Raw genomic sequence first — 15,701 nt, 5'->3', positions numbered from 1 at the left:
GTTCACCCGGGCTGGGCCAGGGACGTGGATCCTGCCCTGGCTCTTCCCTTTTTTATGGCCTCCGCGCGAGCTGGCTGAGTCCGCACGGTCCCATGGCCACTTCCTCTCTCTTGGACCCGGGGTCCGCGCCCAGGCAGGGCGGATGGCTGCACGCCCTCGCCCGGTCTCCCCGGCTCTGTCTTCTGGGAGCTAGGCTGTGTCCCGATCTGAGCCGGGGTAGCGTGGCAGCTGTGAGTAAAGACGGTCGCCGAGACCGAGTCGCAACTCCTGCCTGGGGAACCCCGGGTGAGGACCATCCCGCGCTTTGCGCTTCGGCGGGGTCCGAGGGAGGTAGCCGCGGGGGAAAATGACACCTGGGCACCTGGGCTGTGAGAAAGACTGAATCCGTGTTATTTCCTGAGGTTCCTTCTCTTTCTGGGTCGGGCTAGGATGAACTGGGGGCGCCAGCATCCAGTCCTAATTTGAGGATTTCAACCCGCATAAACCTTCTGGGAAACTGAGAATCGAGGCTCTGGGAGTGGGTTCCAGGGACAAGGTGTTCTCAATGCTTTTTAAGGGGCTTATTTTTTTTCGTCCCCACACTCTTGTCTTCAGAAAAATGTGGAGAAGGCTGGAGGACAGCTGCTGTCCCAGCTCCCAGGGCCACCAAGGGGAGGCTCGAGAGAGCAGAGAGGAGCCTACGGCCCCTGCCAAGGATTGGCCGGTGTAGATGGGCTAGCCCATCCTTCACCTTGGGGGTGAGGAGTGTGGACCTAATTCATCAGTGTTAAGTCAAGAACAGGCAAACTGTTTCTTAAAGGGCTTGGGTCTCTGGTCCTTGTCCCAGCTACTCAATTCCGCCATGCAGGGTGAAAGCAACCATAGGCAACATGTAAAGGAATGAGCATGGCTGTGTCCCAAACTTTGTGGACTTGAAATTTTAATTTCATGTGTCACGATTTGTGTGTGTGTGTCCTGCAGGCTGTGGGTTGCTGACCCCAGTTTAAGTGACTGAGAGGTCAAAAAGCCAGTTAGTGGGGATGTTTCACTGATTGAGGGATCAGTAGGTGTCACTGTTGACTCAGTGTTTATCACTGTCATCTTTGAGAGTTCAAAGGTGGTCAGCAGTGATCACTGAGGATGGACATTGATAGTGAATTCATTGGAGGCCAGTGAGAGTTCCTTGGATGTTCATGGAGACTGTCAGATGTCAATGGCGGTCACGGGGAGGTCAGTGAGAGGCTGAAAGTAACTGAGGAGCCATTGGGACTTGGAATGTTAGTTTACTAAATAATTGAGGGGTCAAAAGAGTCAGGGAAGTTCATTGAGGACCCCTAACCAGAGCTCAATAGTGAATGTCAGTGGAATCACTGAGATTTCTTGGTCATGGGTTGTTGGAGACTCAGGGTGGCAGGATACAGAAGTATCAATGAACTTTGAGAAAATATGGAGGCCCACTGGAGGAGTCACAGAGACGTTTGAGTCCCTGAGTAATCATGGATACGAATGGCAGTCATTTGGGTATAGTGGATACCAGAGTAAAGGGGGAACAGCCACTGTGGGATCAAGAAAGGGCTTTATGGACCCTGCTGGTAGTGAATGTCATTGGATGTCAATGATCACTGGAAACCAGTGCTACCTGGGGAGCAGAGGTAACATTGAGGGTCAGTGAGCCATCCGTATCACCTATGGAGATGACTGGGAGGCAGGGCAGCTAACCCAGCAACTGGGTTCTGGCACTCTGGGATCTTCTGTTCCACTAGGGGCTGAGTGTCTATTTGTCTGACAGGGTGGGGTGTATATGTCTATCTGTCCCCCTGGCTTAGGGGACATCTATCCTGAGGACCTACCTGCCTTTCTCATAGGCTGGGTCTGTCTTACTGGCAAAGAGTAAGTCTGTCAAGCTGAAGGTCTGGCTGGCTAGTTGACTGGGTAGTGGAATGTCTCTCCATTGAGTTAACGGTCTCTCTGTACAATTGTGGGGCTGTCTATCCTTGAGGAATTCTGTCTTTTGGTTGGCTGGAAGTGGGGTGGGAGGGGTGTCCACGTGTCTGGACACAGGTCTTTCTGGATGCCTGGCTGAGCACCTTCCCACCTGTCCAATAATCTGTCCATTTGTCTGGCTGTCCTGCTGTAGTCTATCTCTCCCTGGGACTCTATCTAGAAGTCTGTCTTGCCAGGGGTCTATGTGTCTGTTTGCCTGCCTGTTTGGGAATCTTTCTGCCTATCTGGACTGTGAACAGAGTGGCTGAGGCTTTAGTCCACCTGCCATGCTTCCACCAGGGTTGGGTGTCTGTCTTTCTAGCTGCACATCCACCTCCTACTCCACACCCTCCTCTTGTTTAACAGGACCGCCATCCTGACACTGACCATCCCTCCATGTCTCTCCAACATCCAAATTCTGGCTTGCCCTCTGCTCAGCTCAGGCTGGGTGTAGGGGATGGAAAGACCCCCAAGACCTCCTCCAGCAGCCCTGGCTCACCCCTCTCCGTTGTCCCAGAGAACTGCAAGCTGTGCTCTCGCAGCGGGACTCACTGCTGCTGCTGGCCCTCTTGCGCACCCTACTGGCGGCAGTCCCAAGCAGTGGGAGCAGCTGGCACTGTCCTGAAGATCCTGAGCACCCCAGCACCCACATGCCACATGCCAGTCTGCCACCTGCTTCCCAGCTCAGAGTGCTAGGCCACCCCACAGAGCCAAGTGGACAGGGTGCTGGAAGGTGCTCAGAGAAGCTTTTGCAACACTGTGAAGAACCCAGCCTGCGCTGATGTTGCACAGGGGAAATAGTAACTTTTAAACAGTGGAGAAACCTGGCAGACACCACCCTCACCTAGAAGGCTTATGGAGAGATAGTCTGAGACTACTGACATCCCTATTGAGCAGTTCTTCTGACTTCCTTTTTTGCTAGGCCACAAAAGGGAACAAAAAATTTGAAAAAATTCTCCCACCACTCCACTCTGTTAAGAACTTTTGGATTGGGTGTGGGCTGACCTGTTGGCCCACCTACAAGTCTGGCATTTGGCAAAAAAGGAAAAATGCCAGTCTCTCCAGTTACAAGTGGCAGCTTGCATCCACCAGTGATTGGAGGTAACTGCCTTTGGGAGGGCTTTTGTTCCAGACTCTGGAAACTCCACAATACAAACCAATTTCCTAACTGAATAAATTACAAAGAAAAAAAATTAAAAAGAGAGAATTCTATAGGATAAAAGACTTAGAACTTATACACACATGCTCATAACAGCATTATCAAAATAGTCCAAAAGTGAAAAACAAACCAAATTTCATAAACTGATGGATAAATAAGGTATACACACGCAATAGAATACTGTTTAGCAATAAAAAAAGGAATGAAGTACTGACACATGCTACAACATGGATAAATTTTGAAAACAATGCTAAATAACACCACATATGGTATGATTCCGTTCCATTACCGAGTCGAAGTTCATACTGCTCGCCGCACTACAGGCCAATAATCGAGAGACGAGTTGTTGGGACAAGGAATAAGACTTTATTTGGAAAGCCAGCAAACCGAGAAGATGGTGGGCTCGTGCCCCGAAGAAACATCTTGCCTGAGTTAGAATTCAGGCTCCTTTTATACTAAAAGAGGAGGAAGTAAAATCAAACACTTCCTGGTTCCCATCAGCCTCTGGAGAGGATGTGTTAATTTCTTCCTCCCTGCAGTCATTTACAGGCGGACCTGGTCAGGATGTTTCCTGTGAGTTAAACAAAGGTATTTTAGCTCACTACCTGGGAAGCAGGGTTCCCAGAGATGAGCCATTATGTATAACTCAAGCTTATCGGCAACATCCCTTTAGTGATTAGCTTGTAATAGAATACAAAAGGTTCTTCCCTATTACAGTTCCTACGGAATGTCCAGAATAGGCAAGCCTATAGAAACCAAAAGTAGATTAGTGGCTACAAGGGGCTGGGGGCTGAGAGTTGGGAGGTGGTTGGAGAGGAATGGGAAGTGACAGCTAAAGAGTATGGAGTTTCTTTTAGGAGGGACAAAAATGCTCTAAAATTAGACTGTGGTGATGGTTGTACAACCCTGTAAATATGATAAAAAAATATTTAATTGTACACTTTAAACAGGTGAACTGTGTGGGACATGCATTATATCTCAATAAAGCTGTTTTAAAAAAGACAAGCGGGGGCTTCCCTGGTGGTGCATTGGTTGAGAATCTGCCTGCTAATGCAGGGGACACGGGTTCGAGCCCTGGTCTGGGAAGATCCCACATGCCGCGGAGCAACTAGGCCCGTGAGCTACAACCACTGAGCCTACGCGTCTGGAGCCTGTGCTCCGCAACAAGAGAGGCCACGATAGTGAGAGGCCAGCGCACCGCGATGAAGAGTGGCCCCCACTTGCCACAACTAAAGAAAGCCCTCGCACAGAAACGAAGACCCAACACAGCCATAAAATAATAAATTAAATAAATAAATAAAGAGAAAAAGATGGTTCAATTTTAAAAAATAAACAAATAAAATAAAAAAGACAAGAGACTTGTCAATCATTTGCAATGAATGGACCTAAGTTGGATCCTAGTTCAAACAAACATAACGTAATCAGGGAAAACTGAACATTAACATGTAGAACTCGGAATAATTGTTGATTTTTTAGGTGCGACAATGGTATTGTTATTCCTGTTGAGTCTTATCTTTCAGAGATATATTGAAATATTTATGGATGAAATGATATGGTGTATGGGATTTGCTTCAAAATAAACGAATGGAGTGGATAAAGGGAGTGGGTGGGGCTATGAAGGAAACCAGACTGGTCAACATTGAGGTGGGTTCATGGACTCACTGTACAGTCCTCTCAGCTCTTATGTTTGGAATTCTCCACAATTAAAAGACTTAAAACAAGCAATCAACATAGAGGTGAACAACTGTTTCTATAAAGATCTAACAGGTCACAGAGAATACACATACAGTAATAGCCAATGAGTATTTGAAGATGCATAACCTCTGTCATAATTAAAGAAATGCAAATTCAACTGAGGACCCATTTTGCACCTAGAGCTCGGGCAAGATGCAAAGTCTGACAGTCCACAGTGCCGACAAGGACACAGGAAACACTCAGATCTGCTGATAGTGGCTGGGAGAGACAGCCTCTTGGAGGACAATTCTGCAGCATCTATAATCATTTTCAAGACACAATTCCACTTGCAGTAGTTTACTCATCAGATATACTCGCATAAATATGCACAGAGGGATGTTCAATGTTCTTGAAGCAATGTTTGTGGTAGTAAAAACAGGAAACAACTTGAGTGTGCGACCATCAAAGAGTGGTGAATCCACACATACCAGACATCCTAGACAACCTAGAAATATTCTCGGTAATCCAGGGAGAGCCTAAGGAGATCCCTAAAGGGAAAGATGGTCATTATAAAGCTTTCCACTGCTGGTGAGTCCAAGTGCACTGGGTTCTCTGAGGAACTTTAATTACACTCAAAGGAGGCCACAATGAAGTGAATAAATGGTTTGCCTCTTGTTTATTTTCTGCCTGTCCCTGGCTGAGAGCTGGCCCCAGCGCCAAGCCCTGCTCTAAGTGAGACTTCCGTGCTCACATTATTATCCCCACTCCCAGATGATGAAGTCACAGGGCCCTGACTCCTGAGTGACAGAGAGCAGCACCAAATCTCCCAGGGTAGCACCAAATCCTCTGTGGCCCAGGGACAAGCCAGCACATCAGGCCTGCCTTGTCCTAGACATGATGTCACCACCAGGCCTGAGAATGTCCCAGAGCTATCAGGTCCCCAGCTGAGGAGACCCCACATCCTTCACGCTCAGCCTGACAGCCCTGTCCTGGCCACTCAGAGGCTAGCAGGGTGCTGTGGCAAACAGACTTTATTCTGACCTCTCCCCAGCTCCCGGGTCCAGGTCCACATCCTGACTGGTGAGTGGGCTCACTCGGCACTCAGGAAGACCCTCTTGTGTGCAGTGTTGGTGTAGGGGTGCCAGCGCCACTCCACGTCTGCTGTGGCCTCCTGTTCCAGCGTGCCCAGACGGATCATGTACACTGGCGGAGGGGGATGAGATATGGTCACTTACACAGCCAGCATGCCCCCCACCAGATGTGAGATAAAGCCCCAAACTCACACTTCAGCTCAAAGCGAGGCCCAACCTCGGTCAGCTCCACATTGCGGTGGTTGGTCTTCTTGTACACATGGTGCCTGGGGCAAGTGGGGCAGGGCAGGAGTGAGGGGAGGCAGGGAGCAGCTTCGGGGTCAACAACAAACAGCACAGGGACGCAAAGGTCAGGACACCACTCGGGCCCAGCCCACTGACCCACCGGAAGGAGATGTAGTCGTGCTGGTTGGCGAAGGTGATGACCCGGCGGCTGTCATCTTTGGGCACAGGGAACAGGTAGCGGAGTATGTCGGAGACCTGGGGCAGAAGGAAAAAAAGTGGAAAATGCCCAGCCTGGCACTCCAGGCCCCCAGCCCTCACCCCACGGCCTCAGACTCACCCGCTTACCCAGGCGGGAGGAGAAGCCATGCATAATCAGATGAGGCTTGGCCTCCGACGCAGTGCCCAGGTCGGGGATGTCATGCCGCATGACCACGTTGCACAGTGTGAAATACGCGGTTGGGCCAAAGGGCAGGTGGCTGACAATGAGCCCCACTGGCGGGGCCAAGTAAGCCGTCAGAGACCCTCTGCTCCCAGCCAGCCATCATGGCAGCACCCTGCTCCCTCCCTTCAGTCTTACCAGGTGTGCCTCGATGCTCGTGGACGACCAGCAGGTCAGTGACCCCGTTGGCTTTGCAGGCTCGCACCAGCGCCCCTACCTCATGCCGGCCACGGTTCATGCGCTGGGCGCCTGGGAACACCAACTTTAGCTCCTGCATATGAACTCCCTCTGGTTAGGACTGGGGCTCCTGGGGCCTGAGCATCTCCCGCTAACCCCCATCGACTGGTACCTTTGCAAACATCTTGAGGCGGGAACTGGGATCTCGGGAAGTAGTGATCATGACCTTGGGATCCTCAACCCCTGCCCATCGATACTCATCATCCATGTGGTTGGTCACACCTGTTAGGAGCATGAGGGGCAAGAACTGACAGCGTCTAGAGAAGTGAAGTGCTAACCTGGGGTGGCCAAATCCACCTAGAACAGCACTGTCTGACGAAAGGCTCTCTACCTGCTCTGCGCCAACGGGGTGGCCCCCAGCCACACTGGCTACAAACACAAGTGTGACCAAGGAACTGAATCTTTATATTTGATTTAATTTTAGTTCATTTAAGCTGTAGTAATCACATGGAGCTAGTAGCTACCATGTTAGCACAAGTCCAGATTCTGTTAAGGCCAAAGGTATCAGGCTCCATTCCCTCATAACAAATATTTATGTTTGTGATTCCTTTCATATTTGTTGAATAATGCAGTGAATGAGACATCTGAGTGCCAATGAAGTGCTGGTAGCTGAGGACACAGCAGTGAACAAAATGGACACTGCTCTGCCCCAGCAGAGCCCACCGTCCTAGTAAGGGGGACAACCAACAGACAAAGCAAAGCAGAAAGTGGGGTAATACTGTGTCATGTAAATGGAATTGGGAGCACTCAGGGAGAGGTCCCCTGAGGTGTCATCTGTACAGAGCCAAGAGGGCACCTGGGGGACAGTTTCAGGAGTGGGAGCCGCACAACCTTTCTTCAAGGTGTCTGAGGAATGATATGGAAGCCAGTGGGCTCAACCGCAGGGAGTGAGGCTGGCCCACAGGGTCAGGGAAGGTCACCTTCACCGCCGGCATCGTCAAACTCCAGGGAACCCTGTAAGGCCAGAGCCTCCCTGCGTAACTCGGTGGGAATCAGGCGGTTCTCTGCAGAGGGAAGACAGAGGGGCTAGTGAGACACATGCATGGAGCCTTCAGTTTATACAACACTGAACAAACTTGATGGAAAAATACCCCTTTTACTCCCTTCTGAGCAGAGAGGTGATACGTAACTGGGGGGAGAGGGATGAAACTATTTTTGGCTACATGCCAACCTGCTAACAGTGGTTATAGGAGATTTCATTTACTATGGTTCCTGATTCTCAAGACTTGAAGGGTTTCTAAAATATTTAATCACAAGTATGCACTCCCTTTGTAGTTAGAAAAAAATTAACAATTAATTTTTAAAGAATAAATGGAAACTGCTCTTTCTATACAAAGGTGGACCAGAAACCCTGAAACCCTCTGACAATAAAATCATTAATCGTGATGCTGTGGGTCAGAGGTTTCCTCTGTGAACTAACGCTGGACTTGGCAGAGGGGCAAGGCTGTGGCCATGCCCACTTTGGAGCATGCCCTTGAACCCAGCAGGTCCCTCCAAAATGCCCTGGACAAACTCTTGCACGTGGAAGAGAATGTTCACAGCAGCAGGCCTGCCCCAAACTAAAAATAAGCTCCACACCACCCACAGGGAAATGGATGAAGACCCTGTGGAATATTAACCTGCAGGAGCCCCACCTACACTCAGTGGATCTTAGAAACAACACTGAACCAAAACAGAAAGCTGCAAAAGAATACACGCAACCTAATACTACCTTTACAACTAAAAATCGACTAATATGATTTAAGAATACAAACAAGCATGATAATCCTCAAAAAGAACAGCAAGGAAATGGTTCATTTTTAATCAATATTCAATACCGTGTTTACCTAAGTTGGGGGAAATATTTCTGAATTTAAATATATTGATCATTTTTCATTTCTTAACACGGGCAGATAGATCACAGGTGTTTAACTTTATGCTTGACATAAGTATTACATACACATACTTCATATACTTTATATGTCTAAAACCTAAGAAAATCAAAGTGAATCTAAAATAGAGATACGGAGTTGATGTACTATCAGATAGGAAACAGAGCTCCACCAACATGAGAACCAACAAAATACGGATAAATACGGCATTTCCAATCAGGCATGTGCGACAGGCTCTTCATTAGAACGGCAAATGGAAAGCGGGGAAAATATTGCAAAGTTAAATTCCTAATTTACAACGCAAATAAAATTAAGTTCTACACGAGTTAACAGTTTTAAAATACAAGGGACTCATAACAGCACCAAAAGACAGTAAGATATTCTTGTTACCTTGTAGTGAAAAAAGTAGCAAGAATAAAAACGACAGAGGGGAAATAAATATAGAACGACGTGAAATATTTAAATCTGGGAAGACCTAGACACTGTAAGTAAAATCACTACGCAAGTTGTAAAATCTGGATACTGCAGCATAAATGACAAGTAATTCACACCATCATGAAAGCGACATTTGCAACCCATCAGGAAGATCCAACAAGAAAGGAAAATGACCAGTAAATACTTGAAAAGATACCACACTAACACAAGTAAATGCTAATTAAACGCGTTTGACACCACTGGCCTTTTTCCCGTTGGGTTTAAACAGGAAAGCCCAAGGGTCTTTACAGTGCCTGGGGGGCGGGGACAGACATACCCTCGAGCGCACGCCGAACCTTGTCCTTCCTCTCCTGGGCCGTTCGCCGAGCCTCCTCACAGGCCTTGCGATACAGGTACTCGCGGCGAAGGCGGGCCTCGCGGCGCAGCTGGGAAACAGCAGACCCGCTCAGACAACCCTTTTTCGCCGCGCAAGGCCGGGCCCGGGAAACACCCGCCCCGAGCCCACGGGTCACATCCACAGCCTCCGCGAGCCCCCGACCTCCAAAACAGGAGCTTAAGCATCACTCCTACCATCCTGGGCGCAACTCCCACGTGTGTCCAGGAGTTCTCTTCTGGCGCCGCCGGTACCACGCAGTCGTCGCTTCCGCCCTCAACCGAGAAGGCCGCTAGAGGCCTCACTAGATTCTGCTGCTGCCGAGAATGCCCAAAGTTAAAATGGCGAACAGTGGCTGGGAGTCGCAAGGCGATTGGCCAGCCCGAAGCTGGAGCAACTACTAGGCGGGGGGGTGGGGGGGGGAGGCCAAGGTGCTGTCACGTGGCTTAGAACGGCCGTTAATAAAGGCGTCGGCCGTGGCTTCACTACCTACCGTGCGAAGCGGGATGCCCAATTAGAAGCTAAAATAATCATAACTGTAGGCTCGAAATAGTGCAGCAACTGTAAAAGCTGCACAGCGATTGACCGGATGATCGCCTAGCGGCCGGTTCTAGAATTAAATTTAAAGCCGCTCCTCCCTTAAAATGGTTGCCGAACAGCTATGCCTCTTTCCATCGCCACTGCGACAGCCGTACTTTAAAAAACGGCCGATTCCAAAAGCGATTCGGAGACACCCACAGATCTCGCCGACTGTCCGGGTGGCTGGTCCCCTTCCGGTGCTCGCGTGACGAGACGCTAATCACCTCCTCGGACCGCTGCTCTGAAGATGCTTATCCTTAAATGAACTAAGCGAGTCGCCTCCACCCAATGGGCGTCTTGGCCCAAGGCTGGGAACGCCCCCGCGGGGACGGACCTCGCGCGCCTATTGGCTGTCCTTCTGGCACGGCGGACGCTGATTGGGCGACCTGGGGAGCCGGCTCCTGACTGTGTGCGGACCTCATGGCGGCGCGGAATCCGCGAGCTGAGCTGGACTCTCTTCTCCTGCAGCTGCTCGGGGACCTGGAGGAACTGGAGGCGAAGCGGGCGGCGCTGAACGCCCGGGTGGAGGAGGTGGGAGCCTGGGGCGGGAGGGCCGGCACGCGAAGGTTACGGAGTTTCACCGCTCTCCTCTCTCTTCCCAGGGCTGGCTCTCGCTCTCCAAAGCTCGCTACGCCATGGGTGCGAAGTCGGTGGGGCCTCTGCAGTATGCCTCCCGCATGGAGCCCCAGGTCCGCGTCTGCACCAGGTGAGGTCCCTTTCACGCTGCAGCGTGTGGGCAGGCAGGGGCCAGGTCGGGGCCGCCAAAGGTCCAGCCTCCCTTCTCGTTCTTTAGCGAGGCCCAGGACGGACTCCAGAAGTTCTGGATGGTGAGAGCCGGCACCCAGATTCCAGAGGAGGTGGGACCCCGCGAGGCAGGTGAGTCCCCCCGCCCCTTCTTCCCGTAGGGCCCTTTCCGATGTCAAAGACAAAATACACGGGACAACGGAGGAGATGATTTTATTTAGGCTGTTGCGATTGAGAGAGCACCCCAGGTCTGAAGATCGGAATGTAGAATGTCTCAGCAGAGTGGTTTTTTGCCTTAGACTTTTACAGGGAGAGAGAGAAAGTTATAGGTGAGGTCCTTTACAGTTGGGATTGCTTTGCAATCAGAGGAAGTCTCAGCTGCGCAGAAGATATTTATTTCTGTGTCTAGCTAGTTTCAGGGGGACAAGCTTCTAATCTCAGTTAATCATTCGTGAGACAAAGAACGGGGAGTTGAAGGGTCTGTCTGGCCTTTCAGCATGTTCAGGCGAAATGGGAAAAGTCAGTGTGTGGCTTTTTCACGGGTAAACAAGGGGGGTCATTTGCTGGTTTTGCGATAGTCAAGAGAAAGAGTGGACAGATTCACATGAACCACAAGGGGAAGGGTGGTTCTTTGTAGTAAGCTGTTTTCCAGAACATAAAAGGTTGAGAGGATTTTCCAACCATCGGTATTTTCTGGGATCATGAGCTCAAGTAAAGTTTAACATTGTGTTACTGAGAAAACAAGGGCCAGGTAACAAGACCCCCAACCTCCAGCCTTTCTTTTTACAGTTCTGCGCAGGCGCAAGGGTCTCACGAGGACCCCGGAGCCAGACCCCTCCCCAGCTCCCCGGGACCCTCTGAACTGGTTTGGAATCCTGGTTCCTCACAGTCTACGGCAAGCTCAAGCCAGCTTCCGGGAGGGTGAGTGGACCCTCTATCTACAGGGAGCACTTGAGCACTAATGCCAGGTCTGGGATTAGTCTGCAAAGGGCTTTGCAGGTTTTCTCCATTGCAGACTTTTGTTGGCACACCTTCTGTTTTTTCAAAAAGCATTTATTCGCTGTTGGCAGAGTTCCAGGTTCATATTAGGTGCTGGCAGTAAACAAAAGGGACAAACACCCTCATGGGATGTTTATTCTATTGAGGGCAGAAAAACAACATGCAAACAAATAAGTAGGCCCTAAATATAATACCAGGTAATGAGACTTGCTATGAAAAAATAAGGTAGAGTATGGAGTGGGTTGGGGAAGCTGTTTTTTGAATGGTAGCGTGGAAAGGCCTCTGAAGAGATGAAGGAGAGAGCTTTGGTGATCTGGGGGAACAGTGCTCTAGGTGCAGGGACCAGCCAGGGCAGAGCTCTGAGGCAAGGTTGTATCTGGAATGGCAGAGAGGAGGCCAGTGGTCTAGTGGAGGGGGGCGGGGGGCGGGCAGTGGAGGATGGGGTAGGTGGTGGGAAGCTGCACGTTTTTTCAAGTAAAAGCCACAGGATTTGCTGACAGATCAACTGGGCAGTAAGGGAAGGAGAGGAGTGAAGGATGAGCCCACAGTTTCTAGCCAGAATGCCTGAAAGGGTGGCTGCCCTCACCTGGAGTGGGAGGGCTGCAGAGCAGCAGCCGAGGGGAAGTCAGGAGTGGCGTGGGGTGTGTTCCTGGTACTGTGTGCTGGAGATTCTGGTCAGATGGTTGGCCACATGCATCTGGAGTCTGGAAGAGGACTGGGCTGGAGAGAGAGATTTGGGAGCCCACTGCATGACACTGGTTTTAAATTCCCAAGTTGCTAACACAGACACAGCATTAAAGTTGAAATGAGATAAGATCAGCAGAGGTCCTGGGAATGTGGACAGGAAGTAAGGGAAAAAAGAAGGGAAGTAACCAGTCGAGGAGACTGAGAAGCAGCAGTGAGGCAGGAGCAGCACCAGGAGGGTAAGATGTGCCCTGGAGGGAGGTGATCAGGTGTGTGGCCAGCTCTGCTGCCAGGCAGTTCGGCTGAAGACAGGACTGGCCAGTGGACTGGGTGGTGTGGAGGGCCCAGAGGACTTGACAGCAGCTGTTCCAGGAGAAGCATCAGGTGAAAGCAACGTAGAGGTGGATCCAGAGTGTGGACCACTCTTGGGGGCAGAGAAAACAGGTAGAAGGAGAGAGGACAAGAGCAGTGAGGGGCTGTGATAATGGAGAAAAGAAGGAAGGAAATAAGGGCATGAGACTATGTTATGATCTGTGAATTTTTAGTTCCTGGTGGGTGATATAAGGGGGTCAAGGAAGTATTCTGAGGAGGTGACATTTTAGCAACGACCTGAAGGACATGAGGGTATGGGTCCAGTGAGGTTCTTGAGGAGCCAATGCAAGGCTATACCTGGAATGTTTTAGGAAGAGTGTGAAGGCCAGAGAGGCGTGGGGATGTCCAGAGCCCCCTGAGTCATTTGTCACCACAGATACCGTGGTGACAGTCTCTCCTCTTCCTCTAGGTCTGCAGCTGGCTGCAGACATGGCCAGCCTTCAGATCCGCATCGACTGGGGTCGAAGCCAGCTCCAGGGGCTGCAGGAGAAACTCAAGCAGCTGGAGCCCGGGGCTCCCTGACCTGCCACCACAGAAGCAAGGCAGTGAGCACAGCTGTTCTTCGATGTGGCTGCATTATCTCAGGCCTTCTTCCTTCACAGATTGCCCCCCCACCCCAGCTATTCCTCCCTCCTTAATACTTCTCTGGTCTGCATGTTTCCAACTTGGTTAGGTGGGGAAGTTTGAAGGGATAAAGTGAGTAATGTTGAAAGTCACTACTATGAAACCACTTCTACTGTTGTCTCAGGACATATTCATGTGGGGCAGGCACAAACCTGTTAGGTTAGTTCATATCACTGAACAACTGTAACAACCTGATGCATAAATCAGCTGTAGTTTTTCATTAAAGGATGAAATATTGCACAGCTAGTGGCAGGGAAGGACAAGAAGTAGGTGCTTCAGTTTCACTAGATCCTTAAAAGTGATTTTGATGGAGGAAAAAACCGTACACAGCTAACAGATCAGGACAGAATGATTCCTCATCAATAAAACACACACACACCCGAGTAGATGGGCAGCGCTTGGCAGGTTTTAAGCCAGAAAGTAAAAAGGATCGGACCTAGATTTTCAAGGGAAATCTTTCAAGAGACCATTCAGGTTTTTAAAAACTTGCCTTTATCTTTCCAAGAGTGAGTCTTTTAATTTGTTGAAGGGCCAGGAACTCTGTGTCAATTCATATTCCTACTGGCTTGTTGATATTTTTAGCAGTTTCTAGGAGCTAATTGTTATGTTTGGTGGATGTTAGTTTTTTGTTCATAATATGAGATGTAAATTTTTTTCCCAGTTTGTCTTTTAATTTTGCTTATGGTGGTTTAAAAAAAAAACAAACCAAACTTTTTATTATAAAATAAAACACATTACATTAAACTTCACAGACCAAATGAATAGCTCAAAGAGCAGGGTGAAAGCTATCATGAGCATCTCTCAGCTCTTGTGTTTTTAAGTTAGTTTTCTTAGTACGGTTGAATTTATCAATCAGCTGTTGTATGATTTCTTGCTTTGGGATTGCAGTTGATGTGACGGTAAGGGAATTCGCCAGTGTTTTCCTCAAGAACTTTTGTGTTTTCAGGTGAGGTACAGGGTGAGTCCTGCACTCAACTTCCTCTTTTCTACCACAGGTCCACATACAGGGGACCACCCTTATCGCCGATTTGTGATGCCACCTTTTTCTTTCGATTAATCTCAATGTTGTATACCCGTACCATATTCTGGCGGTTCCATTCTGTTTCATTGATCTTAATGTCAGACACAGGAACCACACTGTTTTAATTCTTGAGCCTTTAATACATACTTTAACCGCAGTAGCGCACATTTTCTGGTTGGAGGGAATTTTTTTTTTGGTCCGGCCGGGGTGGGGCGGGGAACTACGTTGAGCTTGAGTCGTCCGTGAAAAAGCCTAATTGAAACACTGAAAAGGAAACGCTGTGACCGGAGGAAAAAAGAGCATCCCTCCACCCACACAAAAGGTTGAATTTCAGACCAAAACCCGTTACCAACAAAGTGCCAACCTGTGAGATCTTCAAGCTAAAATGAGTGAAAGATAACATCCCGTTTTTGCTTTTCGAGGAAAAGATTTTCACGGGGAACCCGGTCCTGGGGCGGGGGGAGAAGGGGTGTCTTTTGTTTTACATGTCAGTTGACATCGAAGGACAAGCAATAGCCCTCCGTTATTTACTGTTGAAGTTGGGTTTTGGTGGCGGCCAGGATCCCAGCAGGGTGTGCTAGTGCGGAAGGTGACAACGACTAGCGCCCAGCTGCCCTCGCTTCTGTTCTTGGGAACACTTCCGGGAGGAGGAGTTCCCGCCCCTGGGAGGGGCCCGGATGTGCCGGCCGGCGCTGCGTAGGCGGGCGGGTCCGTGAAGCCCGGGCTCGCGCAGCCGCAGTCAGCACGGATTTCTACCCTCGGGAGCAAGGCCTGAGGTGCGCAGACGTGGTGTGGTGGCGCTGACGACAAGCTGACGGAAATAATATATGTTGCATCGAGGAAGAGACTCTTCGACAGTTCCCATATGGTCTAGCGGTTAGGATTCCTGGTTTTCACCCAGGCGGCCCGGGTTCGACTCCCGGTATGGGAACGCTGAATTGTTTTTTTTTTTTTTTTCTTACTCTTTAAACTTGCCACAGTTTGGCTTTTTTCCACTAGCACACCTCACGTCAAATTAAATGTCTCTCTTCATTTAAACCTAGAGAAATTGAGGCCCGGGAAGCTCTGGGCCCCATCCGTCAGCGTATTAATCGGAAGCGTCGATTTTCATCACGTCATTGACTAGTTGTTCTACCAGTGAGTTACATGCGGTACCATATCCACTACAGGTGTGAGTAACAGTAGTAGTTACAGGTTAAATGTTTACTCCAG

General features: G+C 49.6%; 2 protein-coding genes across 3 annotated transcripts; one reads left to right on the top strand and one right to left on the bottom strand.

Moving 5' to 3' along the window:
* Nucleotides 1-3,464: 3,464 nt before the first annotated feature.
* IMP4 (IMP U3 small nucleolar ribonucleoprotein 4) lies at nucleotides 3,465-10,334 on the bottom strand. 2 transcript variants are annotated; one of them, XM_082395865.1, is made up of 11 exons: nucleotides 10,205-10,334; nucleotides 9,664-9,783; nucleotides 9,410-9,518; nucleotides 7,708-7,791; nucleotides 6,900-7,009; nucleotides 6,689-6,821; nucleotides 6,449-6,603; nucleotides 6,272-6,366; nucleotides 6,079-6,152; nucleotides 5,837-5,998; nucleotides 3,465-3,692 (listed from the first exon to the last, which is right to left on the bottom strand). In XM_082395865.1, the coding sequence occupies exons 2-10, from the start codon at nucleotides 9,664-9,666 to the stop codon at nucleotides 5,886-5,888; spliced, it is 876 nt and encodes a 291-aa protein (XP_082251991.1). In that variant the 5' UTR covers nucleotides 9,667-9,783; nucleotides 10,205-10,334; the 3' UTR covers nucleotides 3,465-3,692; nucleotides 5,837-5,885. The 2 variants fall into 2 exon arrangements, with proteins under 2 accessions (XP_082251991.1, XP_082251990.1); XM_082395864.1 differs by having other exon boundaries at nucleotides 9,664-9,780; nucleotides 9,960-10,327.
* A 76-nt stretch (nucleotides 10,335-10,410) lies between these two features.
* VMA22 (vacuolar ATPase assembly factor VMA22) lies at nucleotides 10,411-14,654 on the top strand. Its single transcript, XM_082395866.1, has 5 exons — nucleotides 10,411-10,576; nucleotides 10,648-10,751; nucleotides 10,839-10,921; nucleotides 11,579-11,710; nucleotides 13,254-14,654. Exons 1-5 carry the CDS (start codon nucleotides 10,466-10,468, stop codon nucleotides 13,364-13,366), a joined length of 543 nt encoding a protein of 180 aa, XP_082251992.1. The 5' UTR covers nucleotides 10,411-10,465; the 3' UTR covers nucleotides 13,367-14,654.
* Nucleotides 14,655-15,701: the final 1,047 nt, after the last annotated feature.

The sequence above is a fragment of the Balaenoptera borealis genome (genome assembly GCF_965194805.1).
Source record: "Balaenoptera borealis genome assembly, chromosome: 6".
NCBI lineage: Eukaryota > Metazoa > Chordata > Mammalia > Artiodactyla > Balaenopteridae > Balaenoptera > Balaenoptera borealis.
The sequence above is the reverse complement of the archived record's forward strand: the minus strand, read 5'-3'. Positions and strand labels throughout refer to the sequence as shown.

Coding starts and splice junctions, on each gene's coding strand:
- IMP4 (XM_082395865.1), bottom strand. Junction 7,010..7,707: donor TGACGATGCCGGCGGTGAAG/GTGACCTTCCCT, acceptor TGCTCCTAACAG/GTGTGACCAACCACATGGAT. Junction 5,999..6,078: donor GCCTCGCTTTGAGCTGAAGT/GTGAGTTTGGGG, acceptor CCCCTCCGCCAG/TGTACATGATCCGTCTGGGC.
- VMA22 (XM_082395866.1), top strand. CDS start 10,466: ATGGCGGCGCGGAATCCGCGAGCTGAGCTGGACTCTCTTCTCCTGCAG. Junction 10,577..10,647: donor TGAACGCCCGGGTGGAGGAG/GTGGGAGCCTGG, acceptor CTCTCTTCCCAG/GGCTGGCTCTCGCTCTCCAA. Junction 10,922..11,578: donor GGTGGGACCCCGCGAGGCAG/GTGAGTCCCCCC, acceptor TTCTTTTTACAG/TTCTGCGCAGGCGCAAGGGT.